General features: G+C 40.2%; 3 protein-coding genes across 3 annotated transcripts in view; 1 reads left to right on the top strand and 2 right to left on the bottom strand.

The window, feature by feature from the left end:
* Positions 1 to 687: 687 nt before the first annotated feature.
* hoxd11a (homeobox D11a) lies at positions 688 to 2,984 on the bottom strand. The gene is made up of 2 exons (XM_023405689.2): positions 2,044 to 2,984; positions 688 to 1,336 (listed from the first exon to the last, which is right to left on the bottom strand). The coding sequence occupies exons 1-2, from the start codon at positions 2,651 to 2,653 to the stop codon at positions 1,101 to 1,103; spliced, it is 846 nt and encodes a 281-aa protein (XP_023261457.1). The 5' UTR covers positions 2,654 to 2,984; the 3' UTR covers positions 688 to 1,100.
* A 3,753-nt stretch (positions 2,985 to 6,737) lies between these two features.
* Positions 6,738 to 9,255, bottom strand: hoxd12a (homeobox D12a). Its single transcript, XM_023405693.2, has 2 exons — positions 8,670 to 9,255; positions 6,738 to 8,055 (listed from the first exon to the last, which is right to left on the bottom strand). Exons 1-2 carry the CDS (start codon positions 9,235 to 9,237, stop codon positions 7,817 to 7,819), a joined length of 807 nt encoding a protein of 268 aa, XP_023261461.1. The 5' UTR covers positions 9,238 to 9,255; the 3' UTR covers positions 6,738 to 7,816.
* Positions 9,256 to 20,061: 10,806 nt separating this feature from the next.
* Positions 20,062 to 23,737, top strand: part of evx2 (even-skipped homeobox 2) — a 4,538-nt gene continuing 862 nt past the window's right edge. Inside the window, exons 1-3 of the mRNA XM_023405694.2 lie at positions 20,062 to 20,911; positions 21,323 to 21,564; positions 22,102 to 23,737. The exon at positions 22,102 to 23,737 is cut by the window's right edge and continues 862 nt beyond it. Of these exons, the coding sequence (XP_023261462.2) occupies positions 20,236 to 20,911; positions 21,323 to 21,564; positions 22,102 to 22,716 (1,533 nt within the window). The 5' untranslated portion in view covers positions 20,062 to 20,235 and the 3' untranslated portion in view covers positions 22,717 to 23,737. The remainder of the gene's footprint in view (positions 20,912 to 21,322; positions 21,565 to 22,101) is intronic.

Raw genomic sequence — 23,737 nt, 5'->3', positions numbered from 1 at the left:
TTAATCTGTCCCTCTGTTGATTACAAAAATAAGAATGATAAACACTGCTGAGGTAAAGTATGGCATTCAGATGATTCCCCTTCGTGTGGAAGCAGCTTAAAGTGGAGCTGCACAAAGACAGAAACGTTTCACCTGTATTCGTTCAAGAAGGGGTGAAAAAGAAATGCACTTTTCTTTTCGGCTCCATCTAGAAATCTCTCTCCTTTGCAGACGATTCAAGCGACACAAGCGGATAAACTTGAAAAGATTACTTATCCTTTCAGATGGCGGCTCCTTGTTAGAATATCTTCCATTGTTCCTTAAGGTTAAACACTGGTAAACATCTCAAGTGCCCCCGAGATGTGAGAAGGAGCTAAATATGGACGGGATGCGCAGAAATCTCTTTACATTCCCTAAACATTTGTAGCCTGAAGTGAAACTACTGTGAGGCAGGAGGGAGAATCTGGCCTCTTGTGGTCTGGGGGTTGGGACACCAAAAATCCAATAGCCCCCTATTTAGACATTTACAGCTAGTTTTATTATACTGTCTAGACGGTTCAAGGTTTAGTAAACAATCAGTGTTTGAAAGCAAAGGAAATAACGGGACCATACAGGCCTGCAAGCGCCAAACTTCGCCATTGAAGAATCGTTATATGTATTTTTTCTTCTTTTTTTTTTTACAGGACTTGGTTGAGACCATGTGACAGGTTTCGTGACTATGATACAACATTTGTCGTGTCTACTTTATTTCACACCACAACGAACATTACATGCGTCTGAATAAATGCACATACACAAGGAAGAAGGAAGCCTATAGAGTTTATAGAAATCATGTCAAAGCACAGCTCGTACTTTGCTGAAATATCGGGTTGCCAATAACGCGAAAATATATGAACACAAATAAATAAATGCACGAATTGTTTGCAAAAATATGGCACTTTTTTTTTTCCTTTTTTTTTTTTTTTTTTTTAAATGCCAGATTTTTGTAAAATAAGCTGATCATCAATAAAAACGACCAGGGTTCAAATATGCAGAGGGGGGCCAGTCTTTCAAACATATGATAGTGTATACCACCTATTTTACCCCCGCGAGTGTGTGTGTGTGCGCTACTGTGTCAGGTATCAGAATAAAGGGTTCCCAGTGAAATACTGTAGGCGGTCGCGGTTTAGCTTTTTCTCTTTCATTCTTCTATTTTGAAACCAAATCTTCACCTGCCGATCTGACAGGTTTAACATCCTGGACAGTTGCAGCCGCTTCTCTTTGTTAATGTACACGTTGAAGAAAAACTCTCGTTCAAGTTCTCGGATCTGGTATTTGGAGTAAGGGCACCTCTTCTTCCTGGACTTGGTTGATGAACCTGCACAAGAAAAACAAACAAACAAAAGAAATTAAAAAAAAAAAAAAAAAAAAAAAAAAAGGGTGAAAAAAAATTGAAGATCTGGTCATCAAATTCTGACTCAAGTGCAGTTAAGATAGTTGACACATACATTTATTTATTTATTAATTTGTGCACAAAGGTCCTCACACACACACACACACACACACACACACACACACAGACACACACACACACACACACACAGACACACACACACACACAAGTTGAGACTGACAACAACAGAAGTATTAGCATTAAAATGAACTCACTGCATTGAATTTTAGACATATGTTGCTGTTTGGAGACAGACTGCCACATTACAGCTTCTGTTCCCTATAAAAAGGTGTCGTTATATCTGCACAACATTGCCTATAAGATGATAAAATAAACTTTAATAAAAATGATTTCTAATTTTCTTCAATTCCCCATCAACACAAATCAATTTCAGCACCTACATATTGTTTCTAGACACCAGGCAACCTTTTAAACTATGGTTACTTGACTGTTTCCCATTGTAAATACCTTTACAACCGTAAAGTAAATCTTATAGGGATATAAAAGCTTTTGCATGCTTATAAAGCGGCACATAACCCAGGACGGCCACTGGTGCTGGACACAGTGCAGCCTAGAGACTCTTTTGTCTACAGTGAGCACCTTATACCCAGGACATAGAGGGAAATACTTACTCTGTTGGTTGTTCTTGTCGCCGCAGTTGGAGGATGAGTCCTCGTCCACGCTCCCGGTCGGGTCAGCTTTGTGCTCCTCTAGTTTGGTGAAAGCCTGATTGGTGTTTTCAGCAGCATCTCCGGGAACAGCAGAGTCTGTCTTTTGTTTGTTGGGGAGCTCCGCGCAGAGCTTCTCCGAGTTGGGAGTGTCAAAAAACTGGTCGAAGCCCTGGGGAAGAACCCCGTTCCGGCCGACACCGGCGAAGAAATTGCACGGCGAGCTCGTCCCTCCGTGGTGGCCGTACAAGGACTCGTTTTTGAATATCACATCCGCCCTGCTGCTTGAGGACTGGATTAAGTCCCGATGCATTATCTCGTCCGTTGAGTAGTAAGACGCGTAATTGCCCCTGTAGTGCCATTTGCTGGGATGGTCCAGTCCATAATCCCTGAAAGCGACTTCTCGAACAGGTTGGACCTGGGCTATGTTGGGAGAATAGGGGAAATTAATCTGACACGAAGTAGTCTGCGGTAAAAAGGAGGAGACTGATGTAAAATCGGGCGTCGAAACGTAATAAGTGCAGCTCGGTAAATACATATTTGACGCACAGCTGCGATCATCGTATTCCGTCATATCTCTTCTTCCCTTTCCCTCTTTGCAAGAGAGGAAAGGAATTGGCAGCTTGACTGTGTTAAACTTTGTCCATCTATAGCACCACAGGCGTGTGGAAAGACCCCACCAGGGAGAAAAAATCGGAAACGTAGGCAGACCTGCAATACATCTTGATCGATTCTTGAGGTAATTGTGTCATGTGATCCAGCTAAGAAATTACCATACATCAATATCAGTCATTAAAAACTGTCCGGAGAAACTCATGTGAGCGCATGTAAGAGACTTCATTGGCTCCCTGGCTGCAGAGGAAACTCCTCTCCAGCCTTCTTGCCCTATAGCTCAGGAAAAAAAAAAAAAAAGAAAGAAATTTGTGAACCACAGCTGGAATATTTGATTTAAAGCTTTGCAGTAGCACCATCTCCATCGTGTAATGACATGTAATGACACCCGCACACGCTCATTCCTCAATTAATTTGCCCACTTTGGAGGAAGCATGTTTGTCTGTAGCAACAGTTAGGCTGGAAAACATTGAAGTTGACCTCCGCACTTCATGCAAAGCCTGAGGAGAATGGCACCAAGGCCACCGGTGGTGCATGTGCCTTGCTGCACGGTTAAACCATGAAGAAGGCAGAACAGTATGTGATTCACAAGCGACTCATTAAGTCGGGGGTTTTATGCAAATACATTTTAGGGTTCATTGCATATAATCACCGAGCGCCATGATGGTTGGAGGACAGTTAAATACACACAAACAAACGTTCGCAGGAAAGTATTTGGATTCATTGTCAATTACAAACCGCCTGGCCTGCAGCACGAGGCAGTCCAGGCACCACAGAAGAAATAAAAGACTACAAAATTGCTGCACTATAATAAATTCAAATATAAATTCTATTGCAAAGCACGCAAACTAGCCCATGTGTGCCTCAGCTTTAAAAGCGGCCTGCATGAGAATGTTAAAACATTAACTGTTGCTTTGTTTTTCATTTGTTAGACTCTAATATTCAACGCAGATGAACGCGTTTGAAAACAGCCAAATAAAACAGCCCACGGTATGCTGTTGCGACTGCAGAAGACGTTGATTTTGGATCTGACACAAAAAAACAAAAAACATAAGCTAAGTCAATTGCAAGCATGAATCACCGAGCAGAGCATTGCCAAGTCCAAAACAACAAGCTTTGACCCGTCTGTGGTCTAGGTGATGTCCACCAAGCATTCACCAACAAGCCTCTGCACCCAAATCATTTTATTACGCGAAAGCAGCCTTGCCTGCAGTGTCCAGGCCTCCCCTCTCTGTGGGCTCAACGGAGTTAAAACTCTGGTGAATGGATAACCTCACATCTCCAAGCCTCCACCAATATATATATTTATTTATTTTTTGTCGACGTGAGTATTATTTTTTTTTATGTTTATTCTTAAACCAAATGGAAAAGTGAAGGAGGATATTGAAAGAAAACATAGTTGTGGCCTGATACTGGTCAGTGACCACAAAATGATCCTCCAGTAGAAACGCAGCTCTCGCGTGTGTAGCTCAGTAGAATGTGGTGAAAGAACCAGTGGATTCTTCTCTGCTTTAAGCTTGAAGGTCACACAACAATGTGGAAGAAGCTTAAAGGCGAACTGGGGTTTATTGTTATTGGGGGTAAAATCAGCTCTTTCTCTGTCTTCAGCCCTTCACCACACTTTCACGTTGAAAGCCACAGGCACTTCACAAAGATACATGCAACACAAATTTCGTATTTTCACCAGACATAAAAGGGGAAAACTGGAAATTTCTAAACAAATTGATCCATCGGTTGCACAGCCCTAAGAGTGAAAAAAACAACTACAAAAAATATCTTTACCTCTTGCATTGCAGTGAAATGTTAAATGTTAATTTTAGGACTGAATTAGTTTATTTACCTCAGACAAAGTCTGTGACCTGTTGCTTGTCACTTATCTGACTCCTTTACGTTGCGGTTTTTATTGTCCTAATTTGTTTGTTGTAAAGCATATATATTTTATTTATTTTGAAACAAATAAAATATTATTATTAGGCTATTATTATTATTATCATTATTATAGATGCACGCAACAAATAAGGAGCATCGGTTGATTCACTTTAACATTCCACATTTTAAATGAAACTGCAGGCGGGTGCTGCTCAGCTTAAAATCTCGTGCTGATGAGCCAGTTTTATGTGCGTCATATTAAGTTTAATACTATAATTTTACCCAAATCGATATAAGAAGCCACTTCAAGCTTGTTCGCGTTGGTGAGAAAAACAGACCTTTATGGGAACTACTTTTATATATCCTCACAAAGAAGTAACTTTGTGGTAGTAATACTGTTGGAAGTAGCAGTGCAAAGCCTATACTAACTTGACCTTAACTTTGTTTTGGCGCCCCCACTATCTGGAGGAGCCTGAGTTACATGGCGCAGTCTGGCTGTGTTTGGCAGTAAAGCAATAAAGCAACAAATACTGAGGGGAAACGTTGCAGTATTGCACACGGAGAAAACTCGGTGTAGCTGCTCAACAACAGTCTGAGCAATAAAAACTAATAGTAGGTGAAAGATGGCGTGTGGTGGAGATTTTAAGATGAGAAAAAGCAGACAAACACAGAGCTGGAAAACAAGCGGCCTGCAGCGCACGAGCGTCGATTATGTCAGAAATTTGAGATAAAAAAAAACAACAACAGGGCTTTCACAACAATTTATAAATAAACAAGAAACATTTAGCCCCAATAGTTTATACAAAATAAAAGCCCTAAAATTTGAGAGAACTGAGATCTGTGACAGTCACTAATGGGAGAACCATCTCTTCACGTTTCATTACAAATTATAGGTTCAAAATGTTACTGACTTTCATGAACCTTTAATACGACTGCAGTATTACAGAAACATAATAGCCACAGTAATGAGGTGATGATGACGTGATGATGATGCAATGGGAGGCACCATTAATAGATCCAGTGTCCTGCGTATTAGTCTGTTGGTGGTTGGTTTTCTTTAATAGCTGCAGCTTCACTCTCTGACCACTCGTGACCTGCAGCATTAAACTTTGCCTATTCTCGACCACAATGTGGAAACTAAAGTGTTTTTGCAACCACTTAACAAAACAGTGAAGTGCTTTTGTAAATACAAACTGTTATATATGATCATACCACATGCGTTATCTAAATGATCTCTAACGCGCGCAGAGGAACCTAAATTGGCAAATAAATCGCATTCAAAATTGATGTGATGTGTAGCTACACACATACAGTGAAAAAAGTCGCAGGTATGACTTCTGAGTTACGCCAGATCCATTTGGTCACACAGCCACAGTAACCTCCAGCTGGCATGTGGAGGTCTTGGCAGCGGGAGCGAGCTAATGCTGCTGCGTTATGCTTTAACTGGGAGGAGGAATCTGCGCAGAGGAGGGAAGCTAAATATTAGAAAGGCACATGTGACCTAAATTTAAGAGCATATACATATACAAGAAAAATGTTGCTTACTTTATAAAATCCAGTCACGGTGCTATTTTGAAGTATTTGCTGGTGAATTTGGAAGCAAAAGTAACAGTGGGTGATTGTGACATAGCTGATATTGCTAAAACAGTCACTTTTGTTATGGAAATGTTGATTCTTTTGTTTTTGAAGGTGCATGATGAATATGAGGACAGATATTTGCCAAAGGGAAATCTGAATGCAGACCAGGGTGTTTCATTTTAAAAAATTAGTAGCGGGAAGTCATTAAAGTGTCTGGGCAACAAATACTTTCCTCTCATGCATATTAATGAATTCATTTAGAAAGTGAGGGAAAGGTAAGGACACTCGCAGCCGCTGGTCCTTCCGCCGCCGCAAACATAAACACCGAGGTTTCTTAAATCAATCCTTTAGACCCCTATCTAAAATAATTATAATAATAATAATAATAATAATAATAATTACTAAAAATTTGGTGGACTGAGCTGCAGACTGCTGTGAGTTTTTATATATCTCAAAAGATATAATGTCTATTATCAGCTAGTGAGCGACTGACTGATGATCTAGAATCAAAAAGTGAAGCACATGGTTAAACTCGCTATTCAGTACTCTGCCTGAAAATATAAAACCACTCACATGATGCACAATAATGTGGCTACAGGTCATTTAAAATGTGCTTTATTTACAAATGTGTTCATCCTCAGGTTGCGTCAACTTTACAAGACCTCTGGTCCGTGCGTAAAAAGTCTCATCAACATTTTTATGTTTACCAACAACATGCTCTTCCGGAATGCTTTTTTTTTTTTTTTTTTTTTTTTTTTTTTTTTAAACAAGTCCAATCCGAGGTTAAATATACATTAAATCAAGTATGTATTTACTTATAAAGGATAGATTTTCAAAGCAAGAGTGATTCCAATGCAACCGTCTCATGTGTGTAGCAACACAAAACCAGGTCTGACACTGACAACCGGAGCTTCATTCAGCAGTTATAATGTGGCTTTAACTGACACAACCAGGACGTTTCACATCCACAAACCCACTTTGTTTCACACACATTTGAAGTAAATACCTTTTACCACTAAATGCCGCCGCAAATCTTCTGCTCCACAGACCGAACTTGAATGTGGCCGCGGCCACACACAAGAAAAATGTGACGTTGCTCATTTTAACAGACTTACAATAACTTTAGGGGGGAATTCGGCATTTAACTAAATAACAGCAATTAGGAAATAGACATGCAGTTATAATATACTTTGAAATACTGACTTTAGTAAACCCCCGTAAACATGAACTTGACTGTTTGCTTCCACATTAGGCCCTGCACTACATGCGCAGGCCATATTACAAAATACACAAAAACATACAGAGCCATAATGCTGCTTCAACAGGCCTGATATTTGTGTTGGATGAGAAAGAATCAGGCTCATTGTTTTATTTTTTAACCGCGGCAAGGCCCAGCAGGAGTCAGGGCCTACTGCGCATTCGGAGAGCCTCGGTCTGTTGTATCTTAATCTGCTATGTATTCTTTATCAGTCTGCTGTTAATATGACTGACTGGCTGTGACTTGATTAAACCCCCAGCCTACTGTGTGACTGGAATACAAACATTTTACACTTATTTGGGCTATAAATACAAGTCAGTGCCACAAACCGAGAGGGCTCGTGATGTGCTGCAACATTCATACAAGGCTACAACACAACATGTTCTGTGCGCTGCTGGTCATGATCAAGTCCAAAGGTCATCAGTACGCAGAGAAAGCCTGCTCGCGCATCATGAGCCGCTTCTTCTTCATCCTCCGGTTCTGAAACCAGATTTTCACTTGTTGGTCGCTCAGGTCAAGTCTGTCTGACAGCTCTTTTCGTTTCTGTCTGTTGATGAATTCGTTCATCATGAATTCATTCTCAAGTTCAGCCAGCTGTGGCTTCGTGTAAGGCTTTCTCTTCTTTCGGGTTCTCACTTGTGACGAGCACCATGGGGCACCTGGAGGGAGCAGAGGTGAAAACAGGGTTTTATACAGCAACAGTAATATAGTCTGAAGGGAAATAACTGATCCTGCTGCTTATAGTGGTGCTCATATCAGATGAGTAAATATCTTGCAAAAAATGGTTTAATATTATAGTAAATATAAGAAGGCACGCCTATAGTACAGGCTATATATATATATACACACACACACACAGACACACACACTAGTACACACACTATACTATGGGAGCAGAGGGCTAATAGTACTAGGCACTAACAGTAGCTTCTATCAGGACATAATAGGAATATTAAAATGAACTGAATATCAAAGGAGATGTAAACTGGCTATAAAACAGTCAGTGAACTTATGATTATCACACACCAACTATAAAGTCTCACTATAACTCCTATTTAACATTATGCGCCAATGTAAATTGGTTAGTCCATCATGATGATGTAATAGGAGATAACAAACAGTTACTGCAACAAAATGAAACGAAGTAAGTAAGTACGAGGAAGCACAGATCAAGTCATGTGGTATCAAGGTGTTTTCTTTTTATAATTAGGCTACATAATTATTAAGTGTAGAAATAGTTGAAATAACAAAATAATTCTATAGGCTACTTAACCTTCAGCAAAAGTCGTCCTGGAGCATGTGTTACTGGATGGTGGCTGAAAGCAGTTCTGTTCCTGTTTGGTGCCGTTCACGTTCAGCGGACCTGCAGAATCAGCGTTCAACTGGGCTCCGGGACCGTGAGACCGGCTGTGCAGGTCCGAGTAGCCGCGGTCACTGACTGCCCCATGCTCCCCGGCGTAAGCCTCATCTTGTCTGCCGGTCTCCTCTCTCTTGTGGTCTGCGTCCTGAAAGCATCGAGCCGACTCCTCCAAATGCGCCTTGACGTGGCCGCCGGAGGAGTTGGTGTTCACAGACACCGAGTTATTGGACAGAAACGGCGGACAGTAGCCGCCAAAGGCGCGGCTCTGTGGTGGTGGTGCTGCTGGTCTGGACGTGCACGAACTTGAGGAAGTCCACGGGAGCGTGCACACCTCTCTCCTGTTGTAAGGGATCTGATGCAGCCCGGGTATGTGGGCTCCATTACCCCGCAAGTTGGAGAAATACAGCGACTCAGGTGGAGCAAAATTCAACAGAGAACCAACGTAGCCGGGATTTAACGGATTCCGCTCACACATTTCCATGGAGCTTCCCTCAAACGCGTCTTGCAAGCCTTTTAGCAACTCCTGAAGAATAAAGGGTAGGTAATTGTTGATTTGTTAATACGGCGTCACGTGATATGCAAAATATGTTGTTCCGCCCCACCCTTGCTCTCAATACTGCAAAGCAATATACTCCATGAGGAAATATTTTGGTATTAGGTGGGTGGAGGATGAAATTAAATTCCAAAGATGCGTGTAGTCTTCTATATTTATACAGAGGGAAAAAAATGTCAGAGGTATCTGAAGAATATTTGGCTCATATCCATCTCAGAGTCAGCTCTTACTTGAAAGCACATGAGCACGGGTTTTATTTTGGTGTTGTGACCTGAAGAATGACAATGTGACTCTGTAGACTCACCCATATAGTTTATAGTACAAGGGTAAATACAGGGCCTTAAATGCACCACAGGAGACCCGAGGCACTGCATATAGGCTTCATGGGAGAGGCTGCTCCCAGTGCACACTTATACCCATTATAGAATAATTTGGGTTCAAATTGATTTCTTACAGTGACAGAAAGTCAGCCCATCAAAGCACAATATAATTCCTTAAAAACAACATGTATGCTACAAACTACTGCACAATGACATTACATGATAGATTATTGGATAGACAGGCAGGCAGATGGATTTGGAGACGTTCATGTCGGGCAGAAATCCCCTTTTCCCACACGCAATCTCAACAATGTAACATTATCAGCTTCACACAGATAACATTCATGGTAGGTCCACTGTATTTTGCTTCAGGCTATAATATTAGTTAAAGTACACTGTGGCCCTGGAGGTGTTGCTTTTCTTGAGCTGCCTCTCCTGTAAACAATGTGGCCTATATTCGCCGTCGCCTACAGGCGATGGACTGACGACAACATATGAGAAACATAGAATGAAATACATCCGCATTTCGAAAATGCACATCGACCTTTAAGGAAACAATCTCGCCCAGTGTGAATGAATCCACCATAAGTCGCTCCTCACAACTACTGAATCATTTTTCAAGTAATTTTTTTTAAGTTCAATAGAAGCCTGCAAGCTTCTGCACACATTTTCTCATATTAAAGTCATATCTGATAGAAATGTAACCTCCTGCTGCAGTTTACGTTGAAATTGTCTATATAAAAAAAGAACTGCTATTTTCCGGAGTGAAGAAAAGGAAAATCCTCTGCGTGGCAGCGCTACAGTGAATCTCCAGTCAAATATTTGCACTTTAAAATTAAAATGAACCGTAACTAGAAGAAGGAAATCTCCCCCTGCTAAATGTTTACACTCCTTTACAGTCAAATTCATTGGATAAATATTGAAACTACTAATCCAAGTCCATTTTTCCAACACTGTCGTGTACATCCAGTATTTTCTTAAATAAATACACTCCTCCTGTGGGGATTTAACAATGTATATCTGGTAAAGTGTTTAACTGCGTGTTTTATAATCCATCATGAGAGCCTCATATTCCTAAAATATTCTGGTAATCTGCTCAAATCAAATTTGATTGTTGTTAGGTGTGTAATGGACTATTTTCGTAGTATCAATGGAGGGGTTTCTTTCTGCACACTGTGCCCCTGAAATTTCTCACACACAGGATTGTGAGTCTGTGTGTGTGTGTGTGTGTGTGTGTGTGTGTGTGTGTGTGTGTGTGTGTGTGTTGGGGGAGGGTGGGGAGTTCAAAAATAAAATACACTGACATTGAAGACTTGGAGCAGTTGTGTTTTTAGTTGGGTCTCCAACATATAGTGGGGACATTCTGTATCTAGTTTTGACTCCTCTCGTTACTGTAACTCCTCACAGACATTAAAGATAATTCTGTATAACCAACACAGGATTTTCATAAATGGGATTCCTTATGACTCCACTTTATCCAGGTTCAAACACAGGATTATTTTTTGTTTCTTTATGACGAGAAAGGAAGTCCGAGGACCCTTCACATAAAAAAAAGACCACAGTGAGATTTAGATTAGACAGGTTAAGCGTTTAAACCAGACAAGACTCTCAAATATCACTGTATTAAGCAATCATGTGAGCTGTTGCGGCTCTGAGCCAATAGGTGGCAGTACAAGTTCATACACGGTCCCCTGCTGCAACGCTGTCCCTACTCTTTTCATTGTTAGTCAGTATCTTAACTCTGCAATGAAACATCATCAGCAGTTTCAATACCACTCGAGCATGTAGACTGTTTCTGCATACACATAAATAATTAAATAAATAAATTGATTTATTCATTCATTCAAAATAATTTGAATGAATGACGGCCCACGTGATAATGAAGGCTCTGTTGTGACCTATCATAACATCTACATTCAAGGGCAAGACAAGTACAAAAATTACAGAACCACGCTTTTGTTGCAAATCACTACGTTTGAATGAAAGAAAGAAACATGAGACAGCTGGAAAAAAAGCGACAGTTATTTTAAAGATGGAAAAACAGAACATCTAAAATTTAGAAAATGTAGAAAATTAATAGCCTCGGTGTTTAAAATCTAGAATATTTTACTGGAACGGGTCACGAATTAAATGTTGTATAAATATAAGAAATAAAAACAACGATATTACACAACTAACCAGGCTACACTTTTTGCAGAGTGAAAACTAATTCAACTCTGTTTAAAAGAGCTTTTTTGATCATTTGGATGTTCTTTATTTAGAAAGGTTTTCTTCTTAAAAACATCTCTAGGTTATACTCAAAAGTTTGAATGATGAATTTAATATTCAGGCACAACTATAAAGTATATAAAAACACGTCTAAATCGCGTGTAGCCGCTTTCTATAAAACACAGGGAGCATTAGGCTATGAATGAAATTTAAAACATTTCTCTTTTTTTTTGTTGTTTTTAAATTACATCAGAAAATTTGTGACAAACAAATGAATGCGAACTGAAAATGGGAAATAAACACAATCGTTTCATCGTAAACTTACTGATAGAATATGTCTGGTAAATTACACTGCAGGTCATTTTCATCTGTTTTGCTAAACGAAAAATTCTCCTCAAAACGCGGTGTTGTTACTGACTGTGAAGAGCGTCATATTTTCTCTAAAGAAGAAACATTATCTCCTTTGACAAAAAAAAAAGATTAAAATATTGAAGTTTATATTTGTGGCATCCAGGCTTACAGTTTGTACAGGCTACATGCTCCAGAAGTATGGACAGACTGCAACAATCAGAAAACTACAAGAAGTTTTAGTGTTGAGTTTTGGTGCCATTTACTGCTCCTCTCTTCGTCCTTCATGTTTAGAGTGTCAGGAGCCAAACTGAGGAGCTTCAGTCTGCCCGTTTTCCCAGGCCCTTTGAAGGAAGCTATCCGCCGTCTATTGTCCTTGGTAATAAACTTGCTGCTTCCCTCGTTCAAGTTCTCTGGGCTGAAAAAAAAAAAAAGCCTTCAATCTTCCAAGTGTTGAAATCTCAACATATTATTGAGCCAGTGGCAGTCGAAGTGTGTTTCACACAGGATGTGGATTTTTAACTTAGATTTCTTTAATGTCCTGGTGTCAAGTGTGGAGAGGTTTCAGAGGAAAAAAAACACACTCATTGGTGAGAGGGAGATAAATATCTAATGATTTCCTGGGCCCTGTATTCTTGTCCTTTTGGCGCTGAGGGAACATGTGAAACTCCTGAACGTCTTTCAAGCAGATCGAGTGACAGGTAAGAGACCTACCGACGGTGCTGTAGAGGATTTTACAGACATCTCCGTTTCTCAGTAAAGTTTCATTCTTGAACCCGCGAAACTAAAACTTTGTTTTAAAGGGAATAGGGAATAGGGCTAAAGGGAATCCGACCAGTTAACGACGGCATCGAAACGGCATCACTTCAAAAACAAATCAGGTGTGTCGACACAAAAATCAAGAGTTTTTACCTGAGAGAAACTGGTGGGTTTGAAACTTGGAGACTTCTAAATTAAACGGCGTGGATGTTTTCAGGGTGCCTTAATAAGTAGGCTATTTCATGTAAGTATTACTTCATAAGTATTTCAGTATTAGTATGCTGTTCCTGATAAAGTGCTTGGTGAGTATATAACTTGATATAATCATGTGTGAATTCATGTCGCCTGAGTTCTGCGGCAAAGAAATTCAAACTAAGTTTGGATGTTGTATTTTGTCCACTGCTACATCCCGCCTTGCTTTGTCTCCCTCCCATCTTCCAACAGCAGCAGAAACTGAGCTTAATTCATAGAAATAAGATTTGAACCAAGTAAAAATCTGCTGAATCTGCAGTGTGGAGACAGTTTGAAGAAGGAAAGAAATCAGCTTTACTGTGAACAAGCTGTAACGTCTAATTATATTCACTGAGTGAAACATTTCCTTAAAATAGCTCCTTACATATAAGCTATACCCAGACTAAATCATATGTTTATTCACGTTCACATTTTCAGGAAACATGCCTATATTTCATCGTTGGTTGCATTGGCTAATTGCTTTTTGACGCAGTTCGGGGGGTTTGTATGAACGTCGGCTGGAATTAAAACCAGGCTCATGTTGAACTTAAATGATCCCAATACAACGATAACATTTTCAAATGTGTTTTTTGTGTAAGCGTCAATAAACAGACGCGAAGCTAAAATCTGAATCGAGTATGAAAATAATCAAGTTAATCATTCCTGTCAAAACTATATAAAAACTGCTCAATCATTTCTAATTGCGTACATTGGCACATTATTGCTATTTTTCGCCCCCCACTCATTCTTACTTTGTATCTGCTCAGGTTGAATAAAGCATCTTCCCACCAAAAGGGACATCTCTAGCCTATAGATTTAAATGGGGAACACAGTTTCCACCTAAATGACAGATCAGAGAAAAGAGGAAATGTCAGTTAAAAGTAAAGTTAAAATAAGCGTTACACAAACATCAGTGATGATTATGAATTTAACGAAAGAGACTGGAAATCAAACTCTTTCTTTTTTTTTGGCACAAAACTGTCGCCTTTTCCTGTTGCAATGACTCGTTTATAAATAGCAGCATCTTTAAAGCGTAGTTTCAAACTGTGAATAATGTCTCTGGAACTGTTACCACTGATTCTGTTGGAAAGAAATTCATTTTATACCTTCCAGACAAGCTTCTTCAACAAACTACCATGTCAACCTAAAAGTTACAGCGACAACAAAAGGGCTTAAACAGCCCCGCACCAAACTCTGCACATTCGAGGTGTTTGTTAATATTACTCAGTGCTGCAATAATACGATGCAACTCTTTTCTGATCCTTTTGTATTAAAGGGGGAAAGTGTTTTTCAGACATGTTACTGTCCTGTTGCTCAGTCGTTTGCATTCACAAGAAGGCGCCACTAGATGGGGCTCTCAGTTAAGGAAAGACGTCTGCAGTCACTGTAAAAGGCCAACTGTGAAAGTGGCAAAAAGCAACAGCGGTGAACACAGAGACATTTGATTAGTGAGTTGGTTGCGGGCTAAGTTTTGGATCAGAAGCACAGACCTACACATGGGCCCCAGACTCCACTAAACACTACCCCAGCACATTTATGATTGATCTGGAAACGATCATCAGCTTGAGGCAGAAAACACCACACTGTTATTTAAATGTGTAGAGACCTATATGTATAAGATAAAGTAATATAGGCCACGACTTGGCTTTGTTAAAGTTAAAGCAGATGCGCATCGACATTGGTTTAAAAGAACTGAGGATACAAAGTGTTACAAACCCCTTTGGCATGTGAATTGCTTCAAAGCATAATGACCCTTCTCTTAAACCTGCTTACAGATTGCTTTTTTTTTTTCATTTAGCAATAATAAATTCCATGACACAGCTGAAACTTCTCCAGTATTACTCATGTTTTTCATTCAGGCTACAAGTCGTGTGTCATCTGGGTATGTTGTACATTTATTTCTTGTTGTCTGCTGCAGCTGTTAACTGTAAAGGAATTGCTCATGTCTCATTTTCTTTATTGTTGGAGTTTTGAGGAGGATGGAGTCTAATTTAGAAGTGACCATGAGTCAAGGGGGTCATGGATGATGTAACATAGGATGTAAAACATTAGAAGTACACCGTATGTAGGTATAATAAACGGATAAAACATGCAAAAGATTTTTAATTTTCTCTCATTCTGTGCTTCTAATTTCTCTTCCTCACCTCTGATTTGTATATTGTGTCACAGGGACACAACAGAGATTATCACTGCAGCACCGGGTCAGTTCCCTCCTGCATAGTGTTCACGCCGGCTCATACCAAACGCACAGCTGCTGCTGCATAACCTGTTAACAGAGGAATCCACACTCGCCAAGCACTTTTATTAGGAACACCTTTACACCTGCTTACGGTAGGGCTACAGTAACTCAGATAACGGCTCTTTTTACGACCGTGGTGAGCGGGAAAGCAATCCCAGAATGAACAACGTGTTGACCCTTTGGGGCGGATGGGCTACAACATTAGAAGAACATGTCAGGTTCCACACCTGTCAGCCAGGAAGCAGAAATGAAAGACTGCAGTGGAACAGGATCACCAAAACTGGACACTTGAAGACAGGAAAAAAAAAAAAAAATACATTTAAAAAACGTAGCCTGGTCTGCTGAATCTGGATTTCTGCTGAGGCGGCAGATGGTGGGATCAGAATTTGGAGTCAACAGCATGAATACATGGACTCCACCTGCCTTGTGGCGTAATGGCGTGGGGAATGTTGTCTTGGCACACTTTGGGCCCCTTAATACCAATCAACTGTGGTTTGAATGCCACATTGTATTGTTGCTGAGCATGTGCATCCCTTTTATGGCCACAATTTACCATTTTCGAAAGGCCACTTCCAGAATGATAATGCACCATGGAACAAAGCAAAAGTGACCAGATCTGAATCCAGTAGTAAACCTTTGGGATGTGGTGGAACAAGAGATTGGCAGTATGAACACGCAGCTGACAAATCTGCAGAAATGATGTGATGTAATCATGTCAACACGGAGGAGAATCTCAAAGGAATGTTTCCAACATCTGGTTGAATCCATGCCACAAAGAACAAAGACTGTCTTCAGAGCTGCTGTTTCTACTCAGTACTAGTATGCTGTTCCTAATAAAGTGCTACACTAATTCATGTTGCCTGAGATGTGCAGCCTAGAAGTTCAAACTAACATTGGAGGTTGTAGTTTGTCCACCGCTCCATCCTGCCTTGATTTGTCTCCCTCCCGTCTCCCTAACAGGAAACTGAGCTTAATTCATCAAAATAAGATTTGAACCAATGAATGAAACACAATACTTGTAAATGAATGCAAGTAGCTGCTTAAAAATGTCTGGAAGTCAGTTGCTAATAAAGTCAAAATTGCTCATTTACATCTTTCTCATCAGAACAAAAGCTAAAAAAAATAATTCTATTATGGTTTCAGCAGCATTATCTGTCCATTATCTCCCTTCACTCAACTTTAGACTGAATTAAACCATCGTGGTTGTTGCAGACTTGACTAGATATTTTTGGTGTCAGAAATATATGAACTGATCATCTGCAATTGGTGAGTAATTAAAGTGGAAATTAGTTAGATTTCTATAGACTGGTAGGGACTGGTAGGGGTCTCAATGTGAACGCAGCCCTTCAGAGAGGTGAGCTCCACCTGAAGCAAGTGCTTTAAAATGCAGTTCCTCTAATGGCCTCCAGAGGAATGCTTAGTCCAACAAAACTGACTGTATTGAGGTGTCTGGGACACATCCATCATGTTATAATGAAGTTGCTTTTTTGCTGATTTGCATGGCTTGTTTACAACCTTGACAATACAGATGTTGCTATTGTTGTCAAGATTTACAGAGCTGTACTTACGAAGGAATTAATGAAATGAAATAAAATGAAATCATATGTATACTTATACTTTGGATCCACACTTTACTGTGAAATCTATCCAGCTTTACAGCCTGTGGTGTTTTATATCCTCGTTTATACAGAATCATGTTTTTAATACAGTATGTTTGACAGTTTTATCATATTTTACAATAAAAAAATCACCATTATGATCAACACTGGCCCTTTGGGTGTTAATCACATGGCTTTCAATAAGTTAGAATCTGGCTCATTTCATTTTTCATGTCACATATGTAACGAATTACAGCCCTTTTCCTCCCCCCTTGACTTTATTACCCATGAGTGAAGAGACAAGTTATTTGTAAAATAACCCCAGAAGAGACTTGCCCTACCCCCAACTGCAGGTGCATATTTGTAGGCCCAAACTTTTCTTAATGCATAGAGGTCCATTCAATATGCTATTGTTCAATAGTGCAACTGCACACTTCAACTGAAGAGCATGAGTAACACATCTGCGTCATGAATCTGAAGAACAGCTTGAGAGCCACTTCAAGTCATCCACATGAAACACTTGATGTCCAAGTATTATGTAGCAGCAGAGAGAGGGGAACACATCTACATTCACTCATTTTGCAGACGTCTTTATCCAAAGCAACTTACAAATGAGGCAATTTGGGGTTCGGTGTCTTGCCCAAGGACGCTACGGCAGGCGGACAGGAGGAACTGGGTATTGAACCGCCAACCCTGCAATCAGCGGACCTGATCCACAGCCAACCAGAGTGCAGCACTAATCTTGTGAGTGATGGTTGGGCCATTGGGATTACAGTTACACTAAAAGGTATTCTTCCCCTGAAACAACAGATCTTTCCCGCAGCAGATATTCTGAGTCATCATACAACTACAGTTGTAACAAATAATATTAACAGAGGCTCTGTTTTATTCCAGTGTCCCAGTAAGTCATGACAGTGTGACAATGAGCCAACATGAACAACACCAGAACCCTGAAACTGAAGCAGATGAATAAAATTCAGCCATCAGTAATTTCATTATTTACACTTGTGCTTTTCCTAACCTGACTCGTCTAAATGTCTTCTGTAATAAAAAAAGGAATGTCATCCAATTTCAGTTTTTAAAATAAGGAAAACACAAACTTGAACAGTGAATATGTAAACAATGACTTTAGAAACCTAATAATCAAACAGAAAAGACAACACTGCTCATACTGTACACTAATGCTGAGATAGCAGTGACAAATGAACACTTGTTTTTTTAATGAAACAAAGCTGCCAAGCAAAGACGAGATTAACTACTTTCCTTTTTTTTTTCCTGCCTATAGCTGCTGGCCAAGATAGGAGCTGAGCAGAAAAGTGAGATTTGGACTATATCATGATCCAGAAGTCAAAGATAGATTTCCAAAAGTCAAAGATTACACAACTCAGAAACTTGCAGTGTAGGATTATCCCTTTAAGATGAAACTCTATTCATAGGAATATTCATCAGCTGCACAATTAATCCACTAAATGTATGCAAATTACCTAATTATATTAAATGTAAATTCCCAAAGCTCTTAGAGAGGAGAAGTGTCTTACTTAAACATATGTTTTTTTTATTCAGAAAAGTAAAGAAAACATTGTGTTCACTAACAAAGTGATGGGTGCATTTAAATTCAGTATTATTTAGCAAAAATTTTATTAATTGGTGTTATCACAGAGGATGTAAAACACGCTTCTCCTTAGTCTTACATTGTTTTTTCTTTTCTAAACAAATGATTGAGTGAGCTGAAATGTATTATAATTAGCTCCATGGATTGTGCAGTTATTAAGATTTAAGCCACACTGCTACCTTTGCTCTGATATAAACATCATATTCCTCACCAGTATTACGTATCTTTGGCTCTGCAGCAGCTTCCAGCTCCTCTAAAATTGTTTTCCAGTAGCCTCATTAAAACATCTATTTCTATCATCCATGTCTTTATTGCCATGTACACACATTTTCTGTGGAGATGTTCCCAGAGTGCTCAGGTCAGACACAAGTCATGACATCAGGTAAAAGCCCACAACAGCCATTCAACTGCCAATATCAGTGACAGCAATTAATATTAAATCCTGCAGGAGGCGCCAGAGGACGCATAGAGGATAATCTAATGGCGCCTTTACAGTCATTTCACATCGAGAAACCAGGAGTCCATGCATGGGTGTTATGTCTTTACATATCGAGTCTCCGTTAGAATAAATCTACAGCATAGCAAACATGTAGCAGTTATTTCTAATAAATACCCAAAATACCACGCAGCTAACAGAGGGGTTGACACAGAGAGTGACAGACACTTGGGGGGGGGGGGGGGGGGGGGGGTTGTATTATTTTCAAAAGAATGCTAAAAGATTGTGTTCAAATATATATATATATATTCAAGTATAAGCTCTTAAATCTGAGTAATTCGTTTAAATTCAACATCAAAATCAAATGAAAAGACAGGAACAGTGTAAAGAAATAACTGACACTTAAAATTACAACGGGAACAAATCATTGTTTACATTTAAAAAGGTTACTGACATGCTGTAGTGACTTTAAAAAGAAGATGTCTTAACAAACAGGTTACTTCTCCATGCATTAAAGCACACATAACTGTGTGCTATTGTCTGGAAATGTGTGATAATGTGGGCATTATCACTACATCAAAATGTGTCTTTGACGACTGAAGACCTGAGTGGAACAAAATCCAAAAAAGAAGAAAAATATAAACTGCTCAAAAAAAAAAAAAAAACATGGTTTCAAATACTCAAAAAATATGTAGTTTTAATCTTTTATCACAAACTTGCACGTTAATGTTAATGCACTTCACATTCTGGTAAAGCCGAAGAAATGGCAAAAAAAAAAAAGAAAAAAAAAGAGAAATAAATAAAAGAGGAAAGATTAGAGAGGGGGAGGGCGAACAGAGAGGAGGGAAACAATAGAGAATCAAAGCATAATAATATTCCTAAATGAAGAGGGAAATGCTGCACCGCTCATTTTATTAATCAGACTGTCAATTTCACCCAAGAGGCCAAACCCAAGAGCAATCTAAAACAGACTCAGATCAACCCAGGGACAAGCGCCTCGCTCCTCACTCCTCTCTTCCTCTCCACTTGGATATTATTCGTCTGACCGAAGGCCGCCTCCATCATCAAGTGACAGCCCTCTCCTATTTATTTGCTTATAAACCTGTTACAATAAATGATCATTGGAGCAACGTCAGCCGAGCATTTTAACAACGAACAGCAGCCACTTTTGATGAATGACATTTTGCTGCTGTGGGGAGGATGCACGGCTCATTTTGAGCAGTCGCTCGTCGATTGCATTCAGATTCTTTCATTTTAGCGTCTTGCTTATAAAAAGCTTTAGAGACAGTTATTTAGAGACAGTTGCTGAGTTGCATGCGGATTTAGCTCCGACACAACTCATTGGTGCTCCAGCCCCCTGGACAAGTGTTGTGTGCGCGCGCGTGTGTGTGTGTGTGTGTGTGTTGTTCTTTTTTTTTTTTTCTTTTTTTTCTTCCTTCCTCGTCTTGCACAGCTTAATGATGGAGAGGATAAGAAAAGAGATGATATTGATGGAGAGAGGTCTGCACAGTCCCGTCGCAGGGAAGAGGCTCGCAGACACGCCTGGAAATTCAGTGCTGGAGGCCCTGGAAAACTCTCAGCACAGCGGACGGCTGAGCCCGAGAATAACTTCGGCTTCTCTCCATGGAAATCTTGGGGACATCCCGACGAAGGGCAAGTTTGAAATTGACAGTCTTTTCGGTACACACCACGGCAGTGAGAATACCTCCTCGGCGGAAATTTCATCGTCAGAAAGCAGGAAGAAAATGAGCCTTTACTCCGAAGTTTCGCAAGAATCAGACATTAACAGTGATGTGGAGGTGGGATGCCCAGCGCATCGCTCCCCGAGCCAGCACAAGGAAAACAACAAAGGTAAGATTTCATTTTACTCACTATTACCCTTATTTTTATTTATCTGATCATATTTTTAACGTAATACAGCGGTTATTATTATTATTATTATTATTATCATCACTGGGCATATTATTAGGTTACTCCTTCTCTCCATCTAAAAACAGAACTACATTATTATTATTATCTTAATCATCATTATTTCAAAATATTGATGTATTAAATGTATAATAATGATAATAATAATAATAATAATAATGATAATAACATATGATTAGCTAATAAAAATGATTTGTCCCGACTGAAATTTTACATCAGCCGCAGTTTTATTATTATTTATATCAGGCTGTCAGATATATACTGCAGGCCGACACACAAGTCTATATTCTTGTAATAATATCGATGACAATCTGTTTGTTTTTTTATTTGTAGGTTTTTCAGACAGTAATTCTGGATCTTCAAACACAAGCTCAAACTCCCTCGCGAACATGAACGGTAATTCAACGGGAGGATCAAACAATTCAAACACCGACCAAGTCAGAAGGTATCGGACTGCTTTCACCAGGGAACAGATCGGACGCCTGGAAAAGGAGTTTTACAGGGAAAATTACGTTTCCAGGCCGAGAAGATGTGAATTAGCCGCAGCGCTGAATCTGCCCGAGACTACAATTAAGGTAGAGCACGGATTTATCTTCATTATTCCTGTCCACCGTGTGTGCTGCTGTGTGTGCATGTGTTTGTTCAGAGAAAGAAACAATGCAGGCATAAAAAGAACCTGATAATAACACTGCTCTGAAAATACAGTCAACACAATCACTTCTGCTCATGAGATGCTGCAGTGTGATATTTTCATTTTAACTTGTACACAAAATAACGCTTTTATATTCTGATCCCATTGGATGTTTATCAATTCAACCGCTGTGTTGATTAATTGCATAGGCTACTTTAAAAAAAACAATTAGCCTACTTCAAAATTGCAAAAATATTTTCAGTGACTTGTTTGAGTTAATTGTTAGATTTTAACTGGAGCAGCACGCGGGAACAGGTTGTTTTCATGTGCAATGGTCATTTGTAAGAAATATTTCACGTGTTAGCAGGAGTCAGTGTCTGTGCTGAGCAGACGCTGAGCCTCTCTCTTCAGAGGTCTAAATTTAGAGCTGGGGAACAACATGGCAGCTTCAATATGGGCCTTGTTTTGACTCTGTGTGCAGGTGTGGTTCCAGAACAGGCGGATGAAGGATAAAAGGCAGCGTTTGGCGATGTCCTGGCCCCATCCAGCAGACCCCAGCTTCTACACTTACATGATGACGCACGCGGCAGCTACAGGAAGTCTACCTTACCCTTTCCACTCGCACATGCCTCTACATTACTACCCGCACGTCGGTGTCACGGCAGCAGCAGCCGCGGCCGCCGCCACCGGTGCAGCCTCGTCACCTTTCGCCACTTCCATCCGCCCCCTCGATACCTTCCGAGCGCTCTCCCACCCTTACTCACGGCCAGAGCTTCTCTGCAGCTTCAGGCACCCGGGACTCTACCAGTCACCCGCAGGCCTGAACAGCTCCGCGGCGGCATCAGCGGCCGCGGCGGCCGCGGCAGCGGCTGCTGCGGTCAGCGCGCCGTCAGCCACCGGGCCTTGTTCGTGTCTGAGCTGCCACAGCAGCCAGGCGGCGAGCGCGCTGGGCTCCAGGAGCGCCAGCGCTGACTTTACCTGCACAGCTTCGGGGCAACGATCCGAGAGTGGATTTTTGCCGTATTCTGCTGCTGTTCTCAGCAAGACCTCAGTCCCGTCACCAGACCAACGAGAAGAAACTTCACTTAACAGATAACTCATCACACAAGCCTACACGACCGTTTCTTATTTTTGCTCTAGTCCTACTTTAGGGGATAGGCCTACTTTAAATATCACACTTGGGTAAAGCATTCCTTTCTTAGACAGCACTGTAAACACACACACACAAACACACACATACATACACACACACAGACAAACAAACAAACACGAAGATTAATTTCTAAAAGTCTGATTCAAGCTCCAAAAAACTCTTTATAACGAAAAAGACATGAATAGCTAAGCACCGAAATTTTTGCAACTCAGAAAAAATACTTTTCTAAAAACCTCGTGCCCTTGTGTTTGTGCCAGTAGACCATTTTTTTATGGACTGTGCAGGATTAACTTACATATTTGGAAAAATAACATGCAGTGTCCCCATACCTCATTCTGTCCCCATGTCTCTATTTAAATGCCATTTCAAGTGGATGTATTTGTTTCTACAATTCCCACAAATTAAACTAAGGTACTGAGATTGGGTCACATTCCATATTTCTGCGGCTCAAATGTTCAACATGACAAATTCAGGCTGGCTGAATCTTGACTCCTTTGGTTTTAAGACACAAACGTGAACTAATTATTCTCTCTAAATTTAGACAGCAGAAGGTTCCTGCTTCTCTGCCCAGCAGCATATCTTTCTTCACTATAGGCCTAATAGACTGAGATTTTGGCAGCAATAGCTTCTCCAACACCCAGCCTCTGCTCTGTGGGGACACCCCTAATCAGCTAGAAGGTGCATATAATTTTGCAGCGCGTCTTTCGTGTCAATTTTTATGTTAATAATGAGAGGATCATGACAAAAATTGCCAATCATGTTCCTAGATGGAGCTCCTTTGAATACATGACTGTAAGAAAGTTCCTCGTTTTGAGACCCGCTGTCAAGTGCTAACAACCCGCGGAGGGAAGTCATTAGACATACAAAAGACCTGGAACAAAGCGACAGTCCTGGTACACACAATGCACTGTATAAAGATAATATTTGACACATGGAGGGTTGAAAAATATTACATACAAAGTGG

The sequence above is a fragment of the Seriola lalandi genome, unplaced genomic scaffold (assembly GCF_002814215.2).
Source record: "Seriola lalandi dorsalis isolate HSWRI2012SDOR001 ecotype SW California unplaced genomic scaffold, Sedor1 jcf7180002054284, whole genome shotgun sequence".
Classification (NCBI taxonomy): Eukaryota; Metazoa; Chordata; class Actinopteri; order Carangiformes; family Carangidae; genus Seriola; species Seriola lalandi.
The sequence above is the reverse complement of the archived record's forward strand: the minus strand, read 5'-3'. Positions and strand labels throughout refer to the sequence as shown.